The 27,471-nt window shown below is 40.3% G+C and overlaps 2 protein-coding genes across 10 annotated transcripts in view; both read right to left on the bottom strand.

Moving 5' to 3' along the window:
• Window positions 1-11,931, bottom strand: part of DPY19L4 (dpy-19 like 4) — a 60,683-nt gene extending 48,752 nt beyond the window's left edge. The window contains exons 1-3 of one of the 6 annotated variants that reach the window (XM_070477382.1): window positions 11,800-11,931; window positions 7,664-7,750; window positions 5,939-6,049 (exon numbers count right to left, since the gene is read on the bottom strand). In XM_070477382.1, the coding sequence (XP_070333483.1) occupies window positions 5,939-6,049; window positions 7,664-7,679 (127 nt within the window). In that variant the 5' untranslated portion in view covers window positions 7,680-7,750; window positions 11,800-11,931. Of the gene's footprint in view, window positions 1-5,938; window positions 6,050-7,663; window positions 7,751-9,919; window positions 10,666-11,343; window positions 11,464-11,491; window positions 11,600-11,799 lie in introns of those variants that run through there. The other 5 variants (XM_020873150.2, XM_020873149.2, XM_070477383.1 and 2 more) reach the window with 5 other exon arrangements.
• Window positions 11,932-25,663: 13,732 nt separating this feature from the next.
• The window catches only part of ESRP1 (epithelial splicing regulatory protein 1), a 57,264-nt gene continuing 55,456 nt past the window's right edge, over window positions 25,664-27,471 (bottom strand). For all 4 annotated transcript variants that reach the window (XM_020873154.2, XM_020873157.2, XM_020873156.2 and 1 more), the window contains one exon: window positions 25,664-27,198. Coding sequence is in view for 1 of the 4 variants with exons in the window: in XM_020873157.2 (XP_020728816.1) it covers window positions 27,192-27,198 (7 nt within the window). In the remaining 3 variants the exon portion in view is untranslated. The remainder of the gene's footprint in view (window positions 27,199-27,471) is intronic.

Raw genomic sequence — 27,471 nt, forward strand, 5'->3', positions numbered from 1 at the left:
TATAAAAAGACTACAAGAAAACTTACCTAACATGGTAATTTGGTAAAAGTGCTATACAGTTTTTAAACATGTATCTTTTCCTGTATCTTCTAAAGTAATTCCTGGACAATGAAAATTAATCCTGATAATCAAGGGCTATTACAAAAAATACATTCAACCAAATCCTACATATAAATGCCTTGAGAGAGAGTGAGAGAGTGAAGTCGCTCAGTCGTGTCCGACTCTTTGCGATCCCGCGGACTGTAGCTTACCAGGCTCCTCTCTCCATGGGATTCTCCAGACAAGAATACTGGAGTGGGTTGCCATTTCCTTCTCCAGGGGATCTTCCCGACCCATGGATCAAACCCAGGTCTCCTGCATTACAGGCAGACGCTTTAACCTCTGAGCCACCAGGGAAGCCCATAAATGCCTTACCTTGGTACTATTTTGTTTGTGAAGATTCTGGAGAGTCAAGGTTGGAATCAAGCTATCAGTGTTCAGTGTGTAAGTATATACGTTTTAGAGAAAATAAGGAGCTCTGGGTCCTGGAAATTATTTATTTAAAAATTATTATGGGAGTTCCCTGGTGGTCTAGTGGTTAGAATTACGGGCTTTCACTGCCATGGCCCAACCAGAGCTCAATTCCTGGTTAGAGAACTGAGATCCTGCAAGCTGTGCAGCATGGCCACAAAAAAAAAATTACCATTTAAATTGGAAACTAGAAAATAAAGGATTGATTTCCAGTTAAGTTATATTAGTCACAAACAGGCCTAATCAAAAAACTTCTGTATGTTTCAGTCCCAAGTTAACTCCCTTGTTGGGAAACTGAGATCCCACAAGCCACATAGCCAAATAAAGAAGAAACATAGTATTTAATTTCACAAAAAGTAAAATAAACAAAAGAAAAAGGTATAAATACATTGAAAAAATATAAGCAATACTTGTCAAAATTATAATAGCTATTCAGCTCAGTTCAGTCACTCAGTTGTGTCCAACTCTTTGCGACCCTATGGACCGCAGCATGCCAGGCCTCCCTGTCCATCACCAACTTCCAGAGTCCACCCAAACCCATTTCCATTGAGTTGGTGATGCCATCAAACCATCTCATCCTGTCATCCCCTTCTCCTGCCCTCAATCTTTCCCAGCACTAGGGTCGTTTCAAATGAGTCAGCTCTTCGCATCAGGTGGCCAAAGTATTGGAGTTTCAGCTTTAGCATCAGTCCTTCCAATGAACACCCAGGACTGATCTCCTTTAGGATGGACCGGTTGGATCTCCCTGCAGTCCAAGGGACTCTCAAAGAGTCTTCTCCAACACCACAGTTCAAAAGCATCAATTAATAGCTATTATCTAGTAGATAATAATAGCTATTATCTAGTAGAATTACGCATATATTTTATTTTTATTATACTTTTCTCTATTTTCACATTTTCGATCCTAAAAATATATTTTTGTAGTTGGGGGAAAATACTGTTTTATAGTAGCTATCTCTAAATTGCTTAATAGAATAATTGCTTATACTGTATTTTCCAAAACATTTTAAATGATCACTGTATTAGTTGGCTTTGCTGTAGTGAAAAGGTGACCCCCATACTTCCAATGGCTTAGAAAACAAATATTTGTTTCTCACTCATGTTACTATGGATTTTGGATCAGCAGTCACTCTCCACTCAATTCCAGATTTTATATTAGCTGTGGCTCTTCTTGTATCTTCAGAGTTCCAGAACGGAATCAGTCCCTATTTAGGACATGCTGTTCTCATTACAGAGGAAAAGAACAGAACAGGCAAAAACATATAATGCCTCTTCCAATTTCTGATTAGAGCAAGTACACTGCTACTTTAACTCACACTCCATGGGCTCAGGCAAGTCACATATATAAATCTGACAACAGGGTAGGGAAGGACACTTGCTTCAGAGAGGCACTCCAGATCAACACAGTAATGGGAAAGAACGTGTAACGCATTTTCAGGGAAGGGAGAAAATATTAGAGAACAATTGAAGAATCCACCAGGGTTTGCCCCACTCATCACAAATATCTACTTCCCTTCAAAGGCAAAAAACACTCGCTCCTCAAGAAAGATACCCTAAGAGCAGCCTACTCAGCCTGCTTCCTGAACATAGAAAGTTAGGGATTCAAACATCATTTCAAGACATGAATAGTTGGGTTCTTCTTAACCTAGGCTGGCAGCTCTGTTGACAGTATGTCTCTCTCTATGCTTAGCTGACAATTTGCCTAGGTATTTACCTAAGAGAAATAAAAATTGCTGTTGCTGTTATTTAGTCACTAAGTCATGTCTGAATCTTTGTGACCTCATGGTCTGTAACCCACCAGGCTACTCTGTCCATGGGATTTCCCAGACAATACTGGAGTAGCTTGACATTTCTTTCTCCAAGAGAAATAAAAATAGATGTCCACAAAAAGACTGGTACAAGTATGCATAGAAGCCTTATTCATAATAGTTAAATCCTGGAAATTACTCAAATATCAAACTAGAAAAGCAGGAATAAACTCTTACAGCAAGATGAATGAATCTCAAAATGATTACATTTTAAGGAAAACATACTGAACTAAGCCAAAGAATCCAGACACAAAGGCATATATGTTGTGTGATTCCATTTACATGAAATTCTACAACATGCAAAATTAATCAATATTGAAAAATATCAGAAGAGTGGTTGTTTTAGGGGGTACAGGGGAACTCTACTGGAAAGGGATACAAAAGAACTTTCTGGGATAAGGGAAATGTTACATATCTTAATTGTATTCAAGTACCAAAATTCACTTAATACTGATGATTCTGTGCATTTTATTGCAAGTTGTACCTTAATTTTACAAAATTAAATCATTCATTTTTGCAAAGAAAAAAACAATTTTATTGGTTTTTTACCTACTTGATTCCAGTCAGCTCTGTTCTCCAATAACTATACCCAAAATTTTTCTTTTAGATATGCCTCTCTCAGAGATTTAACTACATGTATTTTGAGCTAATCAAGCTTTGCTTATTTGTCACAAAAGCCACACCCTTTTTTCTTTTCCTGAGTGCTTTATTCAACTGAAAGGAGTTACTAGGAACTATAGAGTACATCATGAGAAACGCTGGGCTGGAGGAAGCACAAGCTGGAATCAAGATTGCTGGGAGAAATATCAATAACCTCAGATATGCAGATGACACCACCCTTATGTCAGAAAGTGAAGAACTAAAGAACCTCTTGATGAAAGTGAAAGAGCAGAGTGAAAAAGTTGGCTTAAAGCTCAACATTCAGAAAACTAAGATCATGGCATCTGGTCCCATCACTTCATGGCAAATAGATGGGGAAACAGTGTAAACAGTGGCTGACTTTATTTTTCGGTGCTCCAAAATCACTGCAGATGGTGATTGCAGCCATGAAATTAAAAGATGCTTACTACTTGGAAGGAAAGTTATGACCAACCTAGACAGCATATTAAAAAGCAGAGACCAAAAAAAATAAAATAAAAAATAAAAAGCAGAGACATTACTTTGTCAGCGAAGGTCTATCTAGTCAAGGCTATGGTTTTTCCAGTAGTCATGTATGGATGTGAGAGTTGGACTATAAAGAAAGCTGAGCACAGAAGAATTGATGCTTTTGAACTGTGGTGTTGGAGAAGACTCTTGAGAGTCCCTTGGACTGCAAGGAGATCCAACCAGTCCATCCTAAAGGAGAACAGTCCTGGGTGTTCATTGGAAGGACAGATGTTGAAGCTGATACTCCAATACTCTGGCCACCTGATGCGAAGAGCTGACTCATTTGAAAAGACCCTACTGGTGGGAAAGACTGAGGGCAGGAGGAGAAGGGGACGACAGAGGATGAGATGGTTAGATGGCATCACTGACTCAATGGACATGGGTTTGGGTGGACTCTGGAAGTTGGTGATGGACAGGGAGGCCTGGTGTGCTGTGGTTCATGGGGTCGCAGAAGAGTCGGACACGACTGAGCAACTGAACTGAACTTTAAACCTCACACATTTTAACAGACTATGTGACCAGTCATGCCCTTGATTTGGTCATTGCCCTAAGGATTCATCTTTATCAGCCTTTGTTACTCAAATTATTTCTCAATTTTATGTTTTACTAATTGAAAAGATAAATAATACTAACTTCAACACTACAAGACTCAGAAATTTTGGACTCCTATTTTTCTCTTCATGTCTGCTGGCAAATGGGCCAGTTCTGTTCTAATTGATCTTTTTCCTGCAATCAAAGCAGTTCATAATCAAGGTACTCTAGTTATAATCTCTTTTGTGATCTTGTTATCTAAAGGAATAAAAACAAAAGTCTGTACTAAAATTGCAGTTTTATAAAATGATTTATCACACATATGATGGATTATTATTTTCCATCTCCCAAAATGTTTATCTTATTTGAACAAATTTACATAAAGTGGCTTTGAACTTCCTTTGGGAGGAATCTATTGTAAAAGCTGTTCAGCTCCTAAGGATGACATATTCTCCAAAGCCACTTTTCGATATGGTTCAGGAAGATAATGGAAAAGGAAGGACCTTCAGAGAATAAAGCCAAGGACCACAAAGAACAATGAACTGGGAAACTATCCCCAAGGAAAACAGCTAGTGCCTAATCAAGAAACATTCCCTTCCCCAGAGGAGAAGACCTCATATTTACCTAGTAGGATTTCAAAATTGCTGTGGACCAGTGTTTAATGTGTCTCTCACTCTTCCTCTTTCTGAATGGAAGCATTTATTTTGGTTATCCTGTCTCCAACCAAAAATGTATAACAGAAAAGGGGGCATGTACAGAAAAGATTACCATAGCAGGCTTATAACTGCTTTGCTAAGAAAAGCCTGCTTAACAGCTAGGCTCTTGGTAGGTCTCTGGGAACCTGGATTTCACAAGGTTTCCCATCATTTTCTAATTAACGGTTTACTGTGTCTAACTTATTTGTGCAAACAGTAAGCTTCACACCTACTGCTTTCTTTCTAGGAGTCTAGAACTTTTGCATGCATTAAGCAGAGGTTACATGATCAGCCACCACTAAAAATCCTGAGCAAAGTTATTAATAAGCTTCCCAGGCAGACAAAACTACAAATGCCACAAATTGAGGCTGAAGGAATTATGCATGTCCTATGTGTCCTGGAAGATTTTGCCTAGTTTCTTGCAGACTTCAGCCTATATGCCTTTTCCCTTTGCTGATTTTGTTTTGTATTGTTCAATCTCTGAACATAGGACTGGGTTTGGGGAACCCTGACACAGAGCAAGTAACTTGTTTTTTTCATTCTTCGGCCTCTGGATCAGAATGAGTCAGAGATGACCCCGAATAGACCCTGATAAGATGACCTTAGGCTTCAAGACTGATGCCCTCACTAGGTAAGACTGAGCATCTTCCTTGGAGTTGGGGAGGTACCAAGTGTATTTTATCTGAGGGAGAGAAGTAAATATTTACGACCAAAAGGCCAGAATGTGGTAGACTATTATTATTACTTCCAACTACCTTGTCCTTTCCTGTAAAGATTTTTCATCCCTGCCCATTACCACATAACTTTCCATGCATCCTTGTAGTCAGAATAAACTTCTCCACCCCACTGCCTGGATTGATTGGAAGACTTCTTTGGGCCAACAGCATGCAAGTACAAGTGACAGTATGTAGTTCAGCAAAACCTTTAAGAGGTACTGCATGACTCTGCCTGTCTCCTGCTCTTTTTCTCTGCCACAAGAACATATCCCAAATAGAGATTGTTCCTTCAGAACACATGAAGCTTCATCAACCAACCGACAGCCACGATACGCAAGTTAATCAGAAATAAATGCTTTTTGTAAGCCAGTGACACTTAGGAATTATTCTATAGCAAAACGTAATGAAAGCTGACTGATATCACCACATACTTAAGATAAAATATATTTATAATTTAAAATATTACTGTAAAAATACTACCTAATGTAACTATTTTTATAATAGTAAAAAAAACTCCCCAAATCTAACTTACGTTTTGGAGCTCTTTCAGGAACTGGAGTGTCATTGATTTTCTCTTCTTTGGCAGATTCTTTATTTTCTGAAGACTTTGGCTTTTTTCTTTGGCGCAGTTCTACAGTAGGTCCTTAAAAGATTTGAGAAGTTATTGCAATGTGTGTAACAAATTATTCTGTCTATATCTTGAACTGATTTACCTTTATTATACTAAGGCAAAAGTCCCATGAAGAACTATTAGTACCAAAGATAACTCTTTTCATAATTATTTTAGCACTCCCTGCAAAACATACATTCTTACAAACCAAAAGACAATATAAGTTCTGCCTCCAATCCATGCTTTCAAAGTCTTATTGATAAACTGAGCTCTTCTCTTGAGATGATGCTATTTTCAAAACATCCTAAAATAAGTAAACTCTTTTCCAGAATGACTGGAGAACAAAGTGTTATTTAATAAATTGGCTTATTTGTCAAGTTACCTGAGAGTATCATATGCATTATTCATGAAATAACAATTTTTTAAAAATAAAAATATAATAAATTGATCATAAAATTATACTTCATTTTTTTTCATCCTGAAGGTTCTACAGAATTTCACAGTGCTGTGTTATCATTATCATTCAACAGTCTTAGAGGTTTGGGTATCAGAAAATAGGCTGAGAAGTAAGCCAGAAAGATAAAAACCAATACAGTATACTAATGCATATATATGGAATTTAAAAAGATGGTAACGATAACCCTATATGCAAAACAGAAAAAGAGACACAGATGTACAGAACAGACTTTTAGACTCTGTGGGAGAAGGTGAGGGTGGGATGTTCAGAGAGAACAGTATTGAAACAAGTATACTATCAAGGGTGAAACAGACCACCAGCCCAGGTTGGATGCATGAGACAAGTGCTCAGGGCTGGTGCACTGGGAAGACCCAGAGGGATGGGATGGAGAGGGAGGTGGGGGGGGGGGGGATCGGAATGGGGAACACATGTAAATCCATGGCCGATTCATGTCAATATATGGCAAAAACCACTACAATACTGTAAAGTAATTAGCCTCCAACTAATAAAAATAAATGGAAAATAAATAAATAAATAAAAGAAAATAGGCTGAACCTATAAAAATCCCTCTATTTGGGAAGCTTTCAGAAATTTTTCCCATATTACACTATCTACTATTTCTACAACCAATTAAAAAAATGTAATGCAGAAAGTACCTTTAAATCAGTAAACCAGATTCCAAATTAAACAAGAACTTACTATATTCTCCGTAATTACTCTTCCTCCCTAGTTAATTATGAGGTAGACAGTGTCATGTAGATATAGGACACTATCATGGGCTGTCAAGGCTTAAGGTGGTGCAAGAATTTATCTCTTTCCTATAGAAGCAGGGTTTTTTTTTTTCTTTTCTCTTCATAATAGCTTAAGGATAGAAAAATGAGTCTAAAAAGGGAAGTCAAAAAAGGACAAATGAATCAGCTACTATTGCTGATTATCAGATGGCTAATTCTAACTTTACTGTGGAAAATGAATAAAATTTATTTTAAAAGAGCTTCAAAGCAAATTCTTATGTTTGTTAAAATGTCTTTTAACACTGACATACTGAGAGAAAAAATACCGTATACTTAGTGGATTCTGTCTGACTAGGCTAAATTTTAACCATTTTTATATCATTTATTCTTTATCTTATAATCATGTTAAGTAGCAAAGTCAGTGAACATATTAGAAAATGACATTATTAGAAGTCATACCATGGATATCCAGCATTTTTGCATACAAATCTGGGACAACTAATAAATACTATTATAGTCCTCCTTTATGATTTCCTTTTAATTCTCCTATGGGTTAAAGCAAAAGTTAGAAGCAGTCAACAAGAATGAAAATTTATGTAAAGCCAAACAAAGTCTTCTGATGCAAGCAATCATTTTACTGAAAAAGGACACAGGGCTTCCCTGGTGGTCCAGTGGTTAAGAATCTGCCTGCCAATGCAGGAGACATGGGTTAGGTCCCTGGTCCAGGAAGATCCCACATGCTGTGAGGCAACTAAGGCCGTGCACAACTACTGAAGCCCGGGCATCCTAGAGCCTACGCCCCACAACAAGAGAAGCCACCACAATAAGAGGCCCGTGCACCACAACTAGAGAGTAGCCCTGCACCCCACAACCACAGAAAGCCCTCGCCCAGCAACGAAGAACCAACACAGTCAAAAATAAAATAAATACACAAAAAATTTTAGAAAGAATATAAGAAAAAAATTTAACCACAAGACATTTATTTAGTAGACACACATCCACGATTAAACACGTTAATAGTATTAGATTTTTTTTTTAAGTAATTGGGTAATTTCAGAAATCAAGTAAACAAATCTACTGAAAGTTAAAAGTGTTAGTAGCTCGGTTGTACCCAACGCTTTGTGGCCTGGTGGACTACAGCCCACCAGGCTCCTCTGTCCATGGGATTCTCCGGGCTAGAATACTGGAGTGCTTATTTCCTTCTCCAGGGGATCTTCCTGAACCAGGGATCAAACTCAAGTCTCCTGCACTGCAGGCTGATTCTTTACTATCTGAGCAACCAGGCAAGACAAACAAAATATGTGATCAATGGGTTAAAGTGAAAAAGTGAAGTGGCTCAGTCGTATCCAACTCTTTGCAACCCCATGGACTGTAGCCTACCACGCTTCTCCGTCCATGGGATTTTCCAGGCTAGAGTACTGTTGTGGGTTGCTATAGGGCTTTTTTTATTACACAGAGTCTAAAAGTATGCATTTAAGATAACGATAACTTGGGAAGGATGAGGATATTCACAGAAAAGCGTTCTTCACAAAAAGTTACCATTTTTCTTTTAAAAAAAATGTCTCTATACAGTGAATCACTTTACAGAGATTTTAATAGAGTGTGCACACACATCGATTTCTTTGTTTTGTTTTTTGCATCCATGCTGCACAGGCTGTGGGATCTTAGTTCTCTGACCAGAGATCAAACCCATGCCCCTTGCAGTGGACACTCGGAGTCCTGAGCAATGGACCTCCAAGGAATTCCAGTACTATTTTCTTGATTCTAAAGTGTCATATATTTTAAGACACTATTTAATAACAGTTTTTCAAGACGAAAAAAAAAAACACTACTATATTTAATACATGCACTGATTCTAAGACATGCCAATTTCAGTGGCATTAAACTGTGGGAGCAAAAAGTACTACTTAGGAAACAGAGTAAGCTTTTTAACCAATCGCTTCAATCTTGTTCCTGAACTTTTTGCCTGTGACTATAAAACAAAACTGACTGGATGCAAATTTTACCTCATTTTCTATATGTTGATCTTTTAAGTTCATAATTGACAAACAAAGCTAGAATCTCTAGGTGGATAAGCAACAAAGACCAAAGCAGTGGATAAACCAGATTATTCATCCTGTTAGGAAAGCTCTGGGATAGAATTCAAGTTTTCTTTTCGCTATCTTATAATTTTAGCATTGTAAAGAAAAAGTCCAGTAAATAAAAATGATAACAGAGCCACAGGAACAACCTACTATTCCAGTCTCTGGCTCTGTGATCTTCACATCATACAGTTAACAGGCTACAAATAGGCTTTCAAATGTCCATCTAGACTATACATAGCAATTCCCAAGAGAAGTGTGAATACTGCTCTACTCAAGGTTGTCACTTTCTTTGCTCTAACATTTCTTCCAGGAAATACAAATATAATACCATGACTCTCTACAGCATCAAGAGAAGATGAGATTCCCAAAGAGTATTTACTTAGAAAAAACGTAGGACAAAGAAAAGGGTCCAAGTGAAGTGAATAAGCTAAAAAGCAATATAGAGAATATATGGATACAAATAAAATAGACTATTTAGTCAAATTTTAATAGAGTGAATACACATAACATGCATTTTGAAAAAAAGTATGGAGTGCCTAATAAACACAAAGTACTCAGAAAAATGCCTAGCACATAGACATGCTTACTATAAATATCATTACTAGATTACAATAAATAAGAATTTAATTACTAGTTGTTGCTGTGCTGAGTCATGTCTGACTCTCTGTGACCCTTTGGGCTGTAGCCTTCCAGGCTCCTCTGTCCATGGGATCTTTCAGGCAAGAATACTGCAATGGGTTGTCATATCCTCCTCCAGGGGATCTTCCCAACCCAGAGATCAAACCCCTACCTCCTGTGTCTCCTGCATTGCAGGCATATTCTTTACGTGTTGAGCCACTGGGGAAGCACACCTAATATATTAGACAGCCAAATATTTATGGAATTAAAAGTCTGTTGAATGAAACTATAACTTAACAAAACTTCAATGCATTAATTATTCCAAGTAAGATGTATTTCACTCCTTTGGATTACCTGTCCTTCTACAAACAAAAGTCATTTTTCACTTTATATCATGGAAGTAAATTTCACAAACTTGTGTGGCTTATGAAATCATAAGTGGTTCCACATCATATCTGTTTAGTTAGGTCTAACTTTAACCTCTTAAAACAATTCCTCATTAGCATGATATATAATATTAAAGACTTTTAATACTGCAGTTTCTAATTTTTTATGCTTTAAGTGCTCATGGAAACATACAAGTGAGCTTATCAACCCACCCCCAGAGATCTGCAGGTAGTTAGAAAAGTAAAAAATATAAAAAAATATCACATATACTGGAACCAAAGATAAAACCAAGGCAACAAACAGAAACACATTCCTCCTTACCAACTACAAACAGTTTAGTTTGAAGCTGTTTTTAGGTACAGTGTCTTAAATTAGACCAGTTTTAACCCAGAAAACTTAAGGAGGAGGCAAATATGAAGCAAGAGTGAGTGCAGGAACAGAGCCGCAAGTCACAGAGCAAACAATTCTTAAAATTATTTTTTTTTTAATTGTTTTCCACTGAATTCTTCAGACTCCCTTCTTGCATTCCTGGTTTAGCAAGGCTTCAGTCTAAACAGATCACGTTCACAACCCTCCTCAACAGGGTTAAAAAGTCATGTTTTTCAGGAGAATGAAAAGCCTAACTGCTCAATCGGGCGATACCATTATTATCTATGCCTGAAAGCACCATGCCTATTATGAACATGTGACACAAATGTTTCCTAGAACACCTCTCGCTGGCGAAGTTCCGCCCCAGCTCCCCATTTTTCTCTCATACCTATCAACTTCTGTGAATCAATACTGAGTGAGTTGTCTTGGCAGTGGCCCCGAAGACATGAAAAGCTTTCTCCAGCCCACCTTCTTTCACCCTCAAAGCACTCCGCGCTCCGGATCCCCCCCAAAGCCACTCACTCCTTCTCCCTGGGCCTTCGCCCCCTAACCCGCAAATGAAATTGGTGACCTTCTCTTCCGTTTCTGCTTCTTCGTCTCCTCCCATCCACCTCACTTACCACTTTCATCCCAAACCCTTGCCTCTTTCTGTCCCCCGCCTTGGCGTACGGCTCCTCTTACCCGGGGGTGACCTGGTCAGCACCCACAGACTTCTCAGGAGCGCACTCAGCCTGAGGGGCACTCGGCTACAAGACTTTCACTCCGGCAGAGACACTCAGCACTCGCACCGACATCTTCTCAACCCCAGTCCGTCCCCCGCTCCGCTCACCAGCAGCTCCCGGCCCTTCCTCTCAGCCACTCCCCCCACGGCGTTCTCTCCCGCGACCCGATTTTCAACTTCAAGCTCCACTTCTGCCTCCCACTCGAGCCGGCACGACTTCAGGCCGTCCACTCCGCTCCCTCTCGATGTCTCCGCACACCTCCCGCCCCCCTCGCCGCGGTCCCGCTCCTTCCCGCCGGACAGCCGCGGCCACCCGCCGCCCCGGTCTCTCGGCCCTCATTTCCCGAGATCTCTGGCGGCCGTACGCGCGCCGAACTCTGGCGGCCGTACGCGCGCCGGACCCCGGGGCCGGTCACCTTCTTCCTCCGCCATCGTCCCCGCGGAGGCCGGGGGGGCTCCCCTCGGGGCTCCCGCACCGTCCGGCGTCTCCAGCCTCCGCGTAGCCGAGCCCCGCAGTTCTCCTCAGGCCCGCTCCCGGGCCGCCGCGCCCCCACTTCCTGACCCGCCCACCCGGCCCCCCTCCGGTGTCGCCGCCAACCGCGTCCCCCGCCCCGGGCCGCCCTGGAACCAGAGTGCTGGGAGCTGAGGGCTGGCCGGAGTGTTTGGCGAGCGCGCCTGGGACTGCGCGGGCAGGAAGGAAGGCGGCTCCGGCGGGGGTGGCTCCGCCCACGGCTGGCGCTCCGGGCCCTCCGCCCGCCCCCAGGAGACAAATCCGCCGCTGAGGCCCTTCCCCCAATCCTCACCGGTCAAGGTGGGTGCCCGAGGGCCTTTCTGGCACTTTTGTGACTGGACTCAGGTATACCCTGGTGGCTCAGACGGTAAAGACTCCGACTGCAATGAGGGAGACTTGGGTTCGATCCCTGGGTCTGGAAGATCCCCTGGAGAAGGCCATGGAAACCCACCCCAGCATTCTTGCCTGGAGAATCCCATGGACAGAGGAGCCTGGTAGGCTTCAATCCATGGGGTCACAGAGAATCGCACAAGACTGAGTGACTAAGGCACAGTCCAGAGAATATCCAGACCTTCCCCATTTTACAGAGAGGAAAAGGAGGTCCAGCGAGTGTAGGTCACCAAGCTAATCTGAGCCAGGGCCCCTGCCTCCTCACAGTGCCTTCAGAGCGCGGCAAAAACCCTTTGGGTTGTTGGCACATTGAGTTAGTAGCCCGCTTGACATTTACAAGAAAGAAGCTTGTACTTGGAACTTGTGTCTTAACTGCCCAAAGTGGTTAAACAAATGTATCTGCATTTCATAATATTATTTTACAAACAATAATACTATGGCCAGTGCAGAGGAGAGGGTGCAGTTTAGATATTCCACAGCAATGAAACAGTTTTAACTTGGCATGCTGTTTATCTTCACTTCTGTTGTATCAGGCATTCTCCAAACATACCTGGATCTTTCCCCTCAACAGAGTTGTCCTTCAGTGGTTAAGTCTTGTCTTTGTGTTCCCTTGGACTACAGCATGACAGGCTCTCCTGTCCTTCCCTATCTCCCGGAGTTTACTCAGATTCATGGCCATTGAGTCAGTGGTACTTTCTAACCATCTTATCCCCTGATGCAGCCCTTCTCCTTTCACCTTCAGTCTTTCCCAGAGTCCGAGTCTTTCCCAGAGAGTCAGCTCTAAACATCAGGCGGCCAAACTGTTGGAGCTTCAGCTTTAGCAACAGTCCTTCAAATGAATATGTCAGGTTGATTTCCTTTAGGTTTAGGTTTAAGCTCCTTGCTCTCCAAGGGATTCTCAAAAGTCTTCTCTATCACCACAGTTCAAAACCATCAATTCTTTGGCACTCAGCCTTCTTTCCAGTCCACCTGTCAGATCAATACATGACTACTAGGAAAACCATAGCTTTGACTTTGTCACATATTAAAAAGATGCCTCTGCTTTTGAATACACTGTCTGGGTTTGTCATAGCTTTCCTTCCAAGGAGCAAGCATCTTTTAATTGCATGGCTGCAATCATTGTCTGCAGTGATTTTGGAACCCAAGAAAATAAAATCTGTCACTGCTTCCACTTTCCCCCCTTCTATTTGCCATGAACTGATGGGACTGGATGCCATGATGTTAGGTTTTTGACTGTTGCGTTTTAAGTCAGCTTTTCACCCTCATCAAAGAGGCTCTTTTGTTCCTCTTCACTTTCTGCCCTTAGAGTGGTATTATCTGCATATCTCAGGTGGCTGAAATTTCTCCCAGCACTTGATTTCAGCTTGTGAGTTTCCCAGGCTGCATTTCACATGATGTACTCTGCATATAAGCTAGATAAGCAAGGTGACGATATACAGCCTTGTCATACTCCTTTTCCCATTTTGAACCAGTCAGTTGTTCCATGTCTGATTCTAACTGTTCCTTCTTGACCTACCTACAGATTTCTCAGGAGACAGGTAGGGTAACCCGGTACTCCGTCTCTTTAAGAATTTCCCACAGTTTATTGTGATCCACACAGTCAAAGGCCTTAGCGTAGTCAATGAAACATATCTTTCTGGAATTCCCTTGCTTCCTCTATGATCCGACGAATGTAGGCGATTTGATCTTTAGTTCCTCTGCCTCTTGAAAACTCGGCTTGTACATCTGGAAGTTCTCAGTTCACATACTACTGAAGCCTGTGTGCTGTGCTAAGTCGCTTCAGTGGTCTCCAAATCTTTGCGACCCCATGAACTGAGACCCATCGAGCTCCTCTGTCCATGGGATTTCCCAGGCAAGAATACTGGAGTGGGTTGTCATTTCCTTCTCCAGGGGATCTTCCCCCACCTAGGGATCAAACTTGCATCCCTTGCAAGTCCGGGATTGGCAGATGGTTTCTTTACCACTAGCGCCACTAGCTTGAAGGATTTTGAGCATCACATTGCTAGCATGTGAAATGAGTGCAATTGTATGGTAATTTGAACATACTTTGGCATTGCCCTTCTTTGGGATTGAAATGAAAGCTGACATTTTCCAATCCTGTGGCCACTGCTGAGTTTTCCAAATTTCCTGACATATTGTGAGCAGCACTTTAAGAGCATCACCCTTTAGAATTTTAAAGCTCAGCTGGAATTCCATCACCCCCACTAGTTTTGTAGAAAGGCTTCCTAAGGCCTACTTGACTTTGCACTCCAGGATGTCTGGTTCTAGGTGAGTGACCACACTATTGTGGTTATCCGGGTCATACCACTTTGCATTCATGCATTTCAACAGTAGGAAAAAGTACATTTAGGAACTGATAAAATGCCCATTATAGAATGAGAGAAAAAAAGCACAGGAACTCACTGAAGTTATGGGGTAATGATGGTCGTCCCATTTTTAGCAGACAGCAAGAGTCTCCTTCCTAATAGCACCTATATTAAGTCAGTACATTTGGGGAGAAGCTATCAGCTTTCAGTGCTATGCAAAAACAGTTCCAGGAACTCTTTTTATGCCTTTGGTCACCTGTAAATATTTTTTGCCTGACAAGTAACATTGGACAAGGAGTTAGAAACATGGGTGGAAGACGTTAGTTGCCCAAAAAAGGCCTGAGTCAAAACTAAGAACAAAACTGTTGGTCATTGAAAACCGCAAGAGCCCATGTACACAAGCAGCAGATTTCAGTGCCCAGCTTATCAGATGAGAAGCAAGCAGAGCTCCAGCTCATGAGGACCACTGTTTTCCATGTCAGGGGTCTTGAGGTGATGACCATTCCTCAATTCCTACATGCTCTACACAGAAGTAGAAAAAGAGAAAACATATTGATTCTTGAAATCAAATGGGAATATGAAAGGAGAGATACTTATTCAATCTTTAGATACAAATCAGTGGAATTGTGATTGTGTTCCCTAATAGGAACATTCTTCCCTTGAACCCTAAACCTTCCCATAAGACTGAGAATGAATCATTTCATCCCTGAACCAGTGTAATTTTCCTATGAGAAAAATAAGACATTTTTTTAAAGACATTTTTTATTCCAAATATCAACTTCATCCGGAAAGACATACCCCCTAACTGCTCAGGATGTCGCCATTCACCTGGCAGTATAGCTGAGCTTTCATTAGGTCACTCCACAACTCAATAAGACCAGGTGATTCCAGATGGTACTACACACAACCAGGCACACACGTGGTCCAAATATGTGTGATAATCAGAATGATAACTTCTGATCCTGACTTTATTGACCATTTTATGACTACAGACCATGGACTGCTAGTTTCCCATCCAGAATGTGAAGGGTCATTTCATTAACCTTTGCCTCACCTTGACCACAGAGAAGGCAATGGCAACCCACTCCGGTACTTTTGCCTGGAAAATCCCATGGACAGAGAAGCCTGGTAGGCTGCAGTCCATGGGGTCGCAAAGAGTCAGACACGACTGAGCAACTTCACTTTCACTTTTCACTTTCATGCATTGGAGAAGGAAATGGCAACCCACTCCAGTGTTCTTGCCTGGAGAATCCCAGGGACGGGGGAGCCTGGTGGGCTGCCGTCTATGGGGTCGCACAGAGTCGGACACAACTGAAGCGACTTAGCAGCAGCAGCAGCATCTTGACCAATCCTAAACACTTCAGATTTTCTCGAATGGTCTTTTATTTACAGTCTACACTCAAAGAACAGTATGATTTGCTGCCTCCTCTAGAAGTTTGGCTTCCCTGGTGGCTCAATTGGTAAAGAATCTGCCTGCAATGCAAGAGACCCTGGTTCCATCTCTGGGTCGGGAAGATCGCCTGGAGAAGGAAATGGCAACCCACTCCAGTATTCTTGCCTGGGAAATCCCATGAACAGAGGAGCCCGGCAGGATACAGTCCATGGGGTTGCAAGAGTTGGACACGATTTAGAGACTAAACCACCACCTAGAAGTTTAAGGACCCTTTTCATATGCAATGGATATTTTTAGGGATTGATGTGAAATGCTTTGTTTAAGAACTTAAGTCTTTTAAGAAAATGTAGATTAGAAGGGTATTGTAGTAACTGGGTTAAAAACTAAAGGCTTGAAATAAGGCAATGGAAATAAAAGTGTTCAAAGAGAACGGATTCAAAAGATGCTGGAAGTAAAATCTACAGGGCCTAGCGACAAATCGGATGTGATAAAGGATGAGTTGAAAATGACTCTTAAGGTTTCTATCTTAAAATTGATCATGTGCCTTCTGTGTGCCAAGTACTGTTTGTTACCAGGATATGAGACAAATACAGAACAAAAGTCCCTGAAGACTTACCTACTTGAAACCAAAAAAAAAAATAAGTAAAGTCTATTTTAAAAGATACTCTTCTAAAAAAAAAAAAGATACTCTTCTATCCAATTGTCCATTTTAGCATATAGAATAATTAGTGTGAAATCTTTGCATTAGTTCAGCTTTTCTTCTATTCAAGATATGGAGCTCTTTCTCACCCTTATTATGTCATAAATTTGTAATTACCCATTAAGTAACATATTTAAGTTATTCTCAATACCATCTCCTGTGTGAAATCTGAATCAGGTATGATCAATTAGTCTTTGAAAACACATAACACTCTTACCAGCACTATATTCTGACTTGTACTTTGGTCATGTTTTATCCTGTTCTTTCAACTCTTCGAAACATGTTGTAGACTATGTTGGTAATTAATTTAAAAGTTGCTGATAATAGTATGAGCTGTGGATGTGTTAGATAAGTTGTATATTTCACACTAACCATGAAAACTATGATTAGACGCTGTTTTGTCTTAGCTTGTTGTTAGTTCTTCTTGTGAATATGGATTAATTTTTTTCTATGCTTTTTCTGTAAAAGAGGAAATAAAGGGCTGTGTTTTCAGTTGCTCCTGCGGTTGCTTCTCAAGCAGACCTCGCTTTTTCCTCATTGTTTGAAGCTGTACTTCGGTGCCTCCTGAATATATTTGCTCTGTTATCACTCACAAGGATCGGCTGTCTTCCTCTTCCACTCACTGGAAGAATTACAGTCATACAAAGCAACAGTCAAACTGGGAAACTGTATGAGCCTCCCCAGTGGGAAAACATTAAACAATGTGTATTCTATTTAAATATTTTTATTTTTATTTATTTATTTTTTTTAGTTCTATCACTTTATTGCTACCAACCCATCTCCCTCCACCCTCATGCACACATGCTCAGTCATGTAATCCCATGGACTTCAGCCCGCCAGGCTCCTCTGTCCACGGACATTTCCAGGCAAGAATACTGGAGTGGGTTGCCATTTCCTTCTCCATATTTAAATATTTTTAAATTGAACATAGGACGTTTGAACACAGACAGTTGAACTCAAGGACATTTTCTAAAGTACAGTTTTTTCCTCCAGTTAAAACTCCTCCAGGAAAAGACTTTTATTTAACCAAATTAGTCATAGGAAAGCAATAATTCATTAAACACATTTTTTCATTCATTAATAAAAAAAATTAGTGGTACTAAATGGCTTATTATTAAGATTTTCCCAGGCAAAGCTTCTATTTTAGTAGACCAAGATTTCATCCTCTCTTCTTTCAGGTAAGTAAGTAAGTAAATATTTGTGAAATTTAGTTGAATTGAATATTAGAATTGCCAGATAATATAGGACACTTTAGTATAATATGCTCCATGCAATATTTGGGCCAGCTTAAGCTAAAAATTACTTATTTGAAATTCCCATTTAATTAAGTATCCTGCTTTTGGTTTGGTTTGGCCTTTCGTTCCTTTTTTGACCCTATTTATGGATTGAGACTGCCCCATGAGGAGCTCCCTAGCACTGGTTACTCTCCGGCATTCTGGACCCATGTAAATAACATTAAATTCTTTCTCACGATTGAGGGAAGGCAATTAGATAGCAGGTGGATTCTGAGTACCTCGATTATTGATTCAGAAAAGAACCTGCCATTCCTCAAGCCCTGATACATGAAACTGCTGATGCCGTCATCCCACCCTGAAAATGCTCCCAGCTAGACCTTGGATGGGCCTGGTGCCTCCTAGAGCCACCATCGATCTACTTCTCAGCCAGACAATCAGTGCAGATGACTGGTCGGGTGTATCTAGACCAGCTGTGTGGAGGACTAGTCACACTTCCAAAGTACAGATATATCTTAAAGCCAAAAGCATACAGTGATTGTAGGGGGAAAAGTTTTCCCAGCAAAATTACAGTGTATCATCATAACAATTTAAGTGTAACAGGGTAATTGCCATGGTATTTTTTTTCTTAATACAGTAAAAGAAAAAACAACAACAAAGACAAGAAAAAAATCTGTTCACCAAGTAAGACTTGATTTAAATATAAATTTAAAAAATCTTGTTATAATTCTGCATAAGCACTCTGATTGAGAATAGGACCCTGAAAAGTCACTGTGAGTCCTGGAGATGGCAGAAGCATCCAAAATCATGTTTGGGTGAATTTCATACCAAACTTTCTCTTTAGATGTGTACATCAATGTTAAAGGTGACTCTGACTTTACACTTTAGTGTAAAAAGCATACTGTTAATAACTAGGTAATACTAACATTTTAAATGGTGCTAAAGAAAAATGATTTTTTACTTTTAACATTTACATTTATAGACAACTTTAAAGGAAAACTGCATAAAGCACGTTCCTTTTCACCTGCAGGAATAAACATACACTTATTCATTCAACAGATACTTATAGTATATATCCCAAGTGCTGCCTACTCACGAAGGATTCAGTGGGGAAGAAGATACACTTTATCTTGATGGAAGTTACAATCTGGGGAGCAGATTATAGGGAGATATACAGAGTCTAGTGAGTCAGGAAAGGCCTTCCTTAGGAAGGGTAAGAATTCTGCATAGCAGTTAGTCAGTGAAGAGAAAGATAACAGAAAAAAACAGTGCATCACTCTTGTAACGAACAGGAAAAAAGACAACAAACGTAGAACATGAGGGTAAGGGTGCCTTGAATAAAACTCAAGAGGTAGGCAGAAGTCAGCTCACCCAATAGCATGCAGTAATACGTTTGGGTATTTTAAACAGCAAATGGAAACCTTTAGTAGAAAACATGTTAAGAACACATATCACTTTGTTGTGTTTTTATCACACACCCACACAAAAAGAGGGTGGGAGGAAATTTTTGGAGGTAATAGATACTTGTGGCATTGATTGTGGTGATGGTTTCACTAATATGCTTACCCAGCACGCTATTAAGTTGCTTAGTCTTGTCTGACTCTGCGACCACATGGACTGCAGCACGCCAGATATCCCTGTCCTTCACCATCTCTTGGAGCTTGCTCAAACTCATGTCCATTGAGTCGGGGATGCCATCCAACCATCTTGTCCTCTGTTGACCCCTTCTCCTCCTGCCCTCAATCTTTCCCTGCGTCAGGATCTTTTCCAATGAGATGGCTCTTTGCATCAGATGGCCAAAGTATTGGAGTTTCAGCTTCAGCATCAATCTTCCAATGAATATTCAGGGTTGATTTCCTTTAGGACTGACTGCTTTGATCTTGCAGTACATGGGACCCTCAAGAGTCTTCTCCAACACCACAGCGTGAAAGCATCAATTCTTCAGTGCTCAACCTTCTTTATGGTCCAGCTTTCACATCCATACATGACTACTGAAAAAACCATAGCTATGACTATACAGACCTTTGTTGGCAAAGTGATGTTTCTGCTTTTAAATACACTGTCTAGGTTTGTCATAGCTTTTCTTCCTAGGAGCAAGCATCTTTTAATTTCATGGCCGCAGTCACCATCTGCAGTGATTTTGGAGACCAAGAAAATAAAGTCTGTCACTGTTTCCATTGTTCCCCCATCTCTTTGCCATGAAGTGATGGGACTGGATGCCATGATCTTAGTTTTTTGAATGTTGAGTTTTAAGCCAGAATTTTCACTCTCCTTTCACTTTCATCAAGAGGCTCTTTAGTTCCTCTTCACTTTCTGCCATAAGGGTGGTGTCATCTGCATATCTGAGATTATTGATATTTCTCCCGGCAATCTTGATTCCAGCTTGTGCTTCATCCAGTCCGGCATTTCTCATGATGTACTCTGCATTTAAGTTAAATAAGCAGGTTAACAATTTTCAGCTTTGACACACTCCTTTCCCAATTTTGAACCGGTCCATTGTTCTATGTCGGTTCTAACTGTTGCTTCTTGACCTGCAAATAGGTTTCTCAGGAGGCAGGTAAGGTATTCTGGTATTCCCATCTCTTTAAGAATTTTCCACAGTTTGTAGTGATCCACACAGTCAAAGGCTTTGGCATAGTCAATAAAGCAGAAGCAGATGTTTTTCTGGAACTCTCTTGCTTTTTCTATGATCCAGCTCACCAAGTTGCAAATATTAAGTACAGTCTTTATATCTCAATAATACTTCAATGAAGTGGTTTCACAACATGTAATCAGGGACTTCCCGGGTGGTCCAGTGGCTAAGACTCCACACTCCCAGGGCCCAGGTTTGATCCCTGGTTAGGGAACTAGATACTACAACTATGAGTTCATATGCTGAAGCTAAGGATTCTGCATGCTGCAACTAAAGACCAGTGCAGCCAAATAAATAAATAAACATTTTTATTTAAAAAGTAATAATTTGAAATATTATTCTTATAAAAAAGCATTCTGGCAATAGAGGAAAGCAGAATTTGATGCATGGATTCAATACTGAGGCAAAGAACTGGTGAGAAATACTAATGATGAGGATGGTGAGGTGAGGAAGTTACAAATGGCTTTCCTAACTTTAATACCTGGTACTATGTGCTGGTTCCTGAAGTAGAGAAAACATGAGTAGCAGGTTTTCAGACCTGCTAGCATAGAAAGATATGTTTGTTTTTAGCATGTTGTGTTTGAAATGCCCAGAGAGATGTTTAAATGGGAATAAATGTCCATTGAATTGTTGGGTTTAGAAGCTGGTAGCTCCAAAGAAGAATGCAGAAGTAAGTTAGTGAATTTGCCCAGAAAATTGATAGAGAAAGTGGTGGCTAAGGAATAAACCATGAGAAACACCATCAGGGAAGGAAGCATGAATCTGTCTCACTCTCTCTCTCTCTCCGTTGCACACACACATACGCACACACGCACACACACAGCGGCTGAGAACTGAAGGATGATTCTCTTCCTTTCTCTCTGTCACACACACACACACACACACACACACACACACACACACCCATCCAGAACAACATGAATTCCACATTGATTTTTAAAAATATGTTTCTAGTGTTTAACTACACTATCATATTGGTTTCATATGAGTTAAAAAACACTGGCTCAAATTTGAGTGTGTAATCAGCAGCTTTGTTACTCATTTATCAACATTGCCTTTTAGCACAGCAACAGTATGTAGCTGCTGAATAATTCAGCAGCTGAACTGATGGCGCACTGGTAATAACGTGAAAAGGCAGACCAAAGGAACATTTTGAAGCCCAACTCTATGACTCTGTAATGATGGACTGTATTTGTGCAATGCTAGGAAAAGAGCCAGAACTGCTAAGAAGCAGTTATGAGAGCACTAATCACATCAACTAAACTCCAAATCTTTATCTTCTAGATCCTTTCCTGTACTTTCTGTGCAGCCATGACAGATAGTACTTAACCTACACTTAATTTCCTGGTCAATAAAAATAATAAGTGTTGCGTGCATGCTAAATTGCTTCAAAAGTGTCTGGTTCTTTGTGACCCCATGGACTGTAGCCTGCCAGGCTCCTCTGTCCATGGGATTCTTCAGGCAGGAATACTGGAGTGGGTTGCCATGCCCTCCTGCAGGGGATCTTCCTGACCCAGGGATAAAACCTGAGTCTCTTACGTCTCCTGCATTGGCAGGCGGTTCTTTACCACCCACTGCCACCGAATAGGTTGTTGGGAAGATTCATTTAACCTACACAGTGCTTTTTATTGTGGATCATACATATTCTCAGTGCTTTTTTGGTTGTATACTCTTCCAAAGTAATGATTATCAGCATGGTTTTGGCTTGAAATATCCCTCCACTTTCCACATAAAGTAACTGAGGGGAAGTACACTGAAATATGGACATTTCCCTTTAATTTATCTAAGTTAGGAGCAAGTCATTTGTTTTTGAACCTTTGATCCCTTAGGATCTTGACCTCAAAACTCACTTAAAGAAGGCAGCAAAAATGTAGAAAAACAATTTCTCCCTATAGTACTCATTCCGGGCTCTCTTATTCCTGAATTCCATCCTGGTGGCCTTCCAATCCTCAGTTTACACCATCTCCTGTCTAGTCTGTGTCTCATATTGGCACATGGGCTAGGGAATGGATTACAAAGCACAATTGCAGAAATTCAGAAACCGAATTATTTCCACCAGTTCAGTCCTATTTAGCCTTTGCCTCTTCTCACTAAGAAGCTTCCCAGGTAGCACAGTGGTAAAGAATCTGCCAGTGCAGGAGATGCAAGAGACAGGTTCTATCCCTGCGGCAGAAATGGCAACCTGCTCCAGTATTCTTGCCCGGAAAATTCCCTGGACAGAGGAGCCTTTGAGCTACCATTCATGGGGTCACAAAGGGTCAGACATGACTGAGCACACACACTTTTCATTAAAACATTTCCTACCATGGCCCAGTTTTATACTTGGAGCTCCATTTTCATCTTGGCCCAAAGAATTTGCTTCAAAATAATACAACAGTGGGAAAAGTGGAAAGAAATATGGATAATCTAGTTTTCATTCCAATTCCAAAGAAAGGCAATGCTAAAGAATATTCAAATTACTGAACAGTTGCACTCATTTCACATGCCAGCAAGATTATGCTCAAATTCCTTCAAGCTAGGCTTCAGCAGCATGTGAACTGAGAACTTCCAGATATATAAACTGGATTTAGAAAAGGCAGAGGAACCAGAAATCAAATTGTCAGCATACAGTGGATCATGGAAAAGGAAAGGAATTCCAAAAAATCATCTCTTTCTGCTTTATGGACTATGCTAAAGCCTTTGGCTGTGCAGATCACAACAAACTGTAGAATATTCTTAATGAGATGGGAATACCAGACCACATTACCTGCTTCCTGAGAAACCTGTATACAGGATGAGAAGCAACAGTTAGAACTGGATATGGACAAACAGACTGGTTCAAAACTGGAAGAGGATACTTCAAGGATGTATATTGTCACCCTGCTTATTTAACTTACATGCAGAGAACATAATGAAAAATGCTGGGCTGGATGAATCACAAGCTGGAATCAAAATTGCTAGGAGAAATATCAACAACCTCAGATATGCAGATGATGCCACTTTAATGGCAGGTGAAGAGGAACTAAAGAGATTCTTGATGAAGGTGAAAGAGGAGAGTGAAAAAGCTGGCTTAAAACTCAACATTCAAAAAACTAAGATCATGGCATCCAATCCCATCACTTCATGGCAAACAGATGGGGAAAATGTGGAAACTGTCAGATTTCATTTTGGACTCCAAAGTCAATGTGGATGGTGACTGCAGCCATGCAGTTAAAAGACACTTGCTCCTTGGAAGAATAGCCATGACAAACCTAGACAGTATTAAAAAGCAGAGATCACTTTGCCGACAAAGGTCTGTATAGTCAAAGCTATGGTTTTTTCAATAGTCATGTATGGATGTGAGAATTGGACCATAAAGAAGGCTGTGTGCCAAAGAACTGATGCTTTCAATCTGTGGTGCTGGAGAAGACTCTCGAGAGTCCCTTGGACTGCAAGAAGATCAAATCAGTCAATCCTAAAGGAAATCAATCCTGAATATTCATTGGAAGGACTGATGCTGAAGCTCCAGTTCTTTGACGACCTGATACAAAGAGCTGCCACATTAGGAAAAAACCCTGACACTGGGAAAGACTGAGGGAAAAAGAAGGAAGCCACAGAGGATGAGATGGTTGAATGGCCTCACTGACTCATAGACATGAGTCTGAGCAAACTCAGGGAGGTAATGAAGGTCAGAGAAGCCTGGCGTGCTGCAGTTCATGGGGTCGCAGAGTCGGACACATCGTAGTGACTGAACAACAATGTAACTACACATAATCCTGTATGTAATAGATTTTACAATTGATGGTATAATCCATCTATAGGAAAGACTTTGAGTTTGTAATTGTTGAAGCTGGATAGAGGCTTGGTGGCCATTATTCTGTTTTTGTAGATGTTAAAATCATTTCCCCCAAAGAGCTGGGGGATGCAGAGAGAGGAAGAGAAATTATGTAACCAACTATAAACCTAAGAGATGGACTTTAGGATTTTTTTTTTATATGTACTCCGGTCCCATCTATTCTCAACTCTTTCCCCACCGGCCTTTCTTAATCTCATACCATCGTGACTGCCTATGTTCTTTTTCTGCCTTAGGAGCAACTGAATGAGGTACTATTTCAAGGAGGTAAATAGCTATCTCCTTAGTGCAGGCAACCTGTTTTTCTTTAAGGCAAGGAATAGCTTGGACATTAAATGCCCACTAGAGACATAAAGGTACAGGAACCTGGAGCAGAACCTTAGGTTGCCCAGAGGACTCTGCTCCCTCCTCACAGACCCAAAGCTGAAGCACAAACCTGAGAGCAATTGTTTCATTCTTATGAATGATGTTGGCAAGGACTGAGATTGCAAAAGCGTCCCAGGTGAACTAAACTTCATTTGGTGAGTGCTTAACAAGATCATGGGTGCAAAAATGTACTAGATCTGGAATTGAACTCCATGAAGAGTATATACTTCAAATAATGGTACGGTCAATATATGCAACTCTAAAATGGTGGAAGTCAGGCAAGTCTTAACCTGGCTCCTAAAAAATGGATAAAACTTGGATTAGAGAGAATATTGGACAACTCAGAATTAGCAGAGAGAAACTGGAATAAAGAAATATGTGGGATTCAGAAACACTAGAGTTCTAGCTTTTATTATATGGCTTTTAAGAAATGTCTTACGTGACTCCAATAGGTTTTCAAATTGTCAAGCGAACAGAGCTCTAATAATATGATGCAAGGGCCACATATTAATAACTATGACTACAGTTTTAAGAATTTTGGGGTCAAAGTCTCAATGATTTATACTCTAAAGCTGGTTGTTTAATCTGTATCTGGAGTGCATTAATCATTGATAGCTTCCCCTGTGTTTCAGCAGTAAAGAATCTGCCTGCAATGCAGGAAGTACGGGATAGGCAGGTTCGATTCCCTTGGTCAGGAGGATCCCCTGGAAAAGGAAATGGCAACCCAATCCGGTACTCTTGCCTGGAAAATTCCATGGATAGAGGAGCCTGGCGAGCTACAGTCCATGGGGTCACAGAGTCAGACACGACAGAGCACACCTACAAATACTCACAGTAACTTAGGGAAATATCCTACCACCTCAGGAAAAGATGGCTCTACCCACCACACCCTTCATCTATTACCCTGAACTCTTCTAATTACAAAACAGAATGCAAACATTGAGATTAAACAGGCATGTTTTATTATCAAATGTAACAATTCTACAAAAATTCAGTAGTATTGTAGTATTACCGCCTATCTTAAAGTCTTTCAGAGCTCTGGGCAAACAGCATCTTAAGGCAGCCAAGGATAAAGAACTATTTTTATGATCTTAAGTGCCAGTTATCACCAATTTTCACACAACATGGTTTTTCTTATTTTTATTTTTCCTACTGCAGTTAAAGGGCCATTACTGGTCAGTGAAGAGGGAATGTTTGGCTTTCCATTCAAGGTATTAATCAAAATAATGCAAAGTAAATAAAAATAGCAGCCACATAAATCTGTATGGCATTGCATTCAAGCTAAGGACATTAAGAGTAACTTAAAGGAACATGTGCACTCGGTTAATCAAATTCTGTTTTTCTCTTTGGAGTTACCACGAGGCAGCAGTACTATCTAGCTAGTGTCTAATATTGCACTTCTGGAGCAAAAACACAGCTAAACACAGTGCTAAACACTGACAGCATCAGTACCTGTTCTCATCACATCAGTGCTTACCTCTCAGTCTAGCATGCTGACTATAACCCTAGGCTTTTTAAAAGTTTTCATTACTTGATAGTTAAGGCATTAGAGAAAAAGGATTAAGGCTATCTTATTATATACAAGCATTCACTTTAGTTAGTATATTGCTTTCTAGAATACATTGTTCAAATATTCTCATTTGTGATATTAAAAACTATGGAATTTCTTATTAAAGTCTGAACCATCAATAATGGAAAAAGTACAGTATAAAATAATACATACGAAGCCACAGTATTCAGTTACAGTTCAAACTAGAAATTAATAACTACACGTAGCTGCTTCATTTTTGGTTTTATATTTTGGCCCCTAGTTCATTTTTATTTACAATTGATACCCACTGAGAAAAAACACAACTGTTAAACTATGTATGTTTTGTGATGGGTGTGCCATTTCTTCTCATTTATTCCAAGGTGTTCTAAAAATAGTTTTTGGTGGCTTTTAACTGGTAAGACATTGTGATGGCCAAGAGACTGGGGAAATAATAGCTTTATTTCTTTTTGTAAGTCTGGGACTTATGTACTCTAAGACCTTATTCTTACTTCAGAAGAGCACGTGATTGTGCAGAAGATAGGGAGCCAGAGAGAAGACTGGGAACACACAAAAGTGGAGCTTCCATAAAAGAGTTCCTGGTGGAGATGGCAGATGTTAGTGGAATATTTTTTTCCCCGTGAGACTTAAAACTTAGGAAACACCTATGATGCCACATTAGCTGGTAGTAATGGAGACACCCGATTTCAAATTCACATTTTAAACGCCTGTTTGCAGTGAGCAAGGAGCCAAGCATGCTGCTTGCAATGAGAATTTGGCTTCACTGGCTCAAATTTTTCATTCCACCAAAAGATAGGGCGCTGGCCCACCGTCCAATGATGTTTGCTGAAAATACTGCAGCCTGAGTGTAGACAAACTTCTCCTGAAGTTGCTGGAAGTTGTCTTATGTCTGAAGGTTTTAGGATCTCCATACATCTTTCAAACACTGAAAAAAATAAAAGAACAAAAGAAAAAATTACAGTCTCTCAATTTTGCTATTCTTAGTCACCGTAAAAAAGATCCTGAATTCTAAAAGGCCTAAAAGTTTTAAAAGGATTCCAAATTTTTATCTTACACAGACATAATTGGTATTTACACAGCAAATTCTCAGGGAATACACTGCCAACAAGTGAGGTTTATGTGATAACTGGCATTTCCCCAATACCCCAGCCATATTATCATGCATGGGATAATGTATGTGTTTACCTCCCTACTTAAA

This window comes from Odocoileus virginianus, chromosome 15, assembly GCF_023699985.2.
Source record: "Odocoileus virginianus isolate 20LAN1187 ecotype Illinois chromosome 15, Ovbor_1.2, whole genome shotgun sequence".
NCBI classification, from domain to species: domain Eukaryota; kingdom Metazoa; phylum Chordata; class Mammalia; order Artiodactyla; family Cervidae; genus Odocoileus; species Odocoileus virginianus.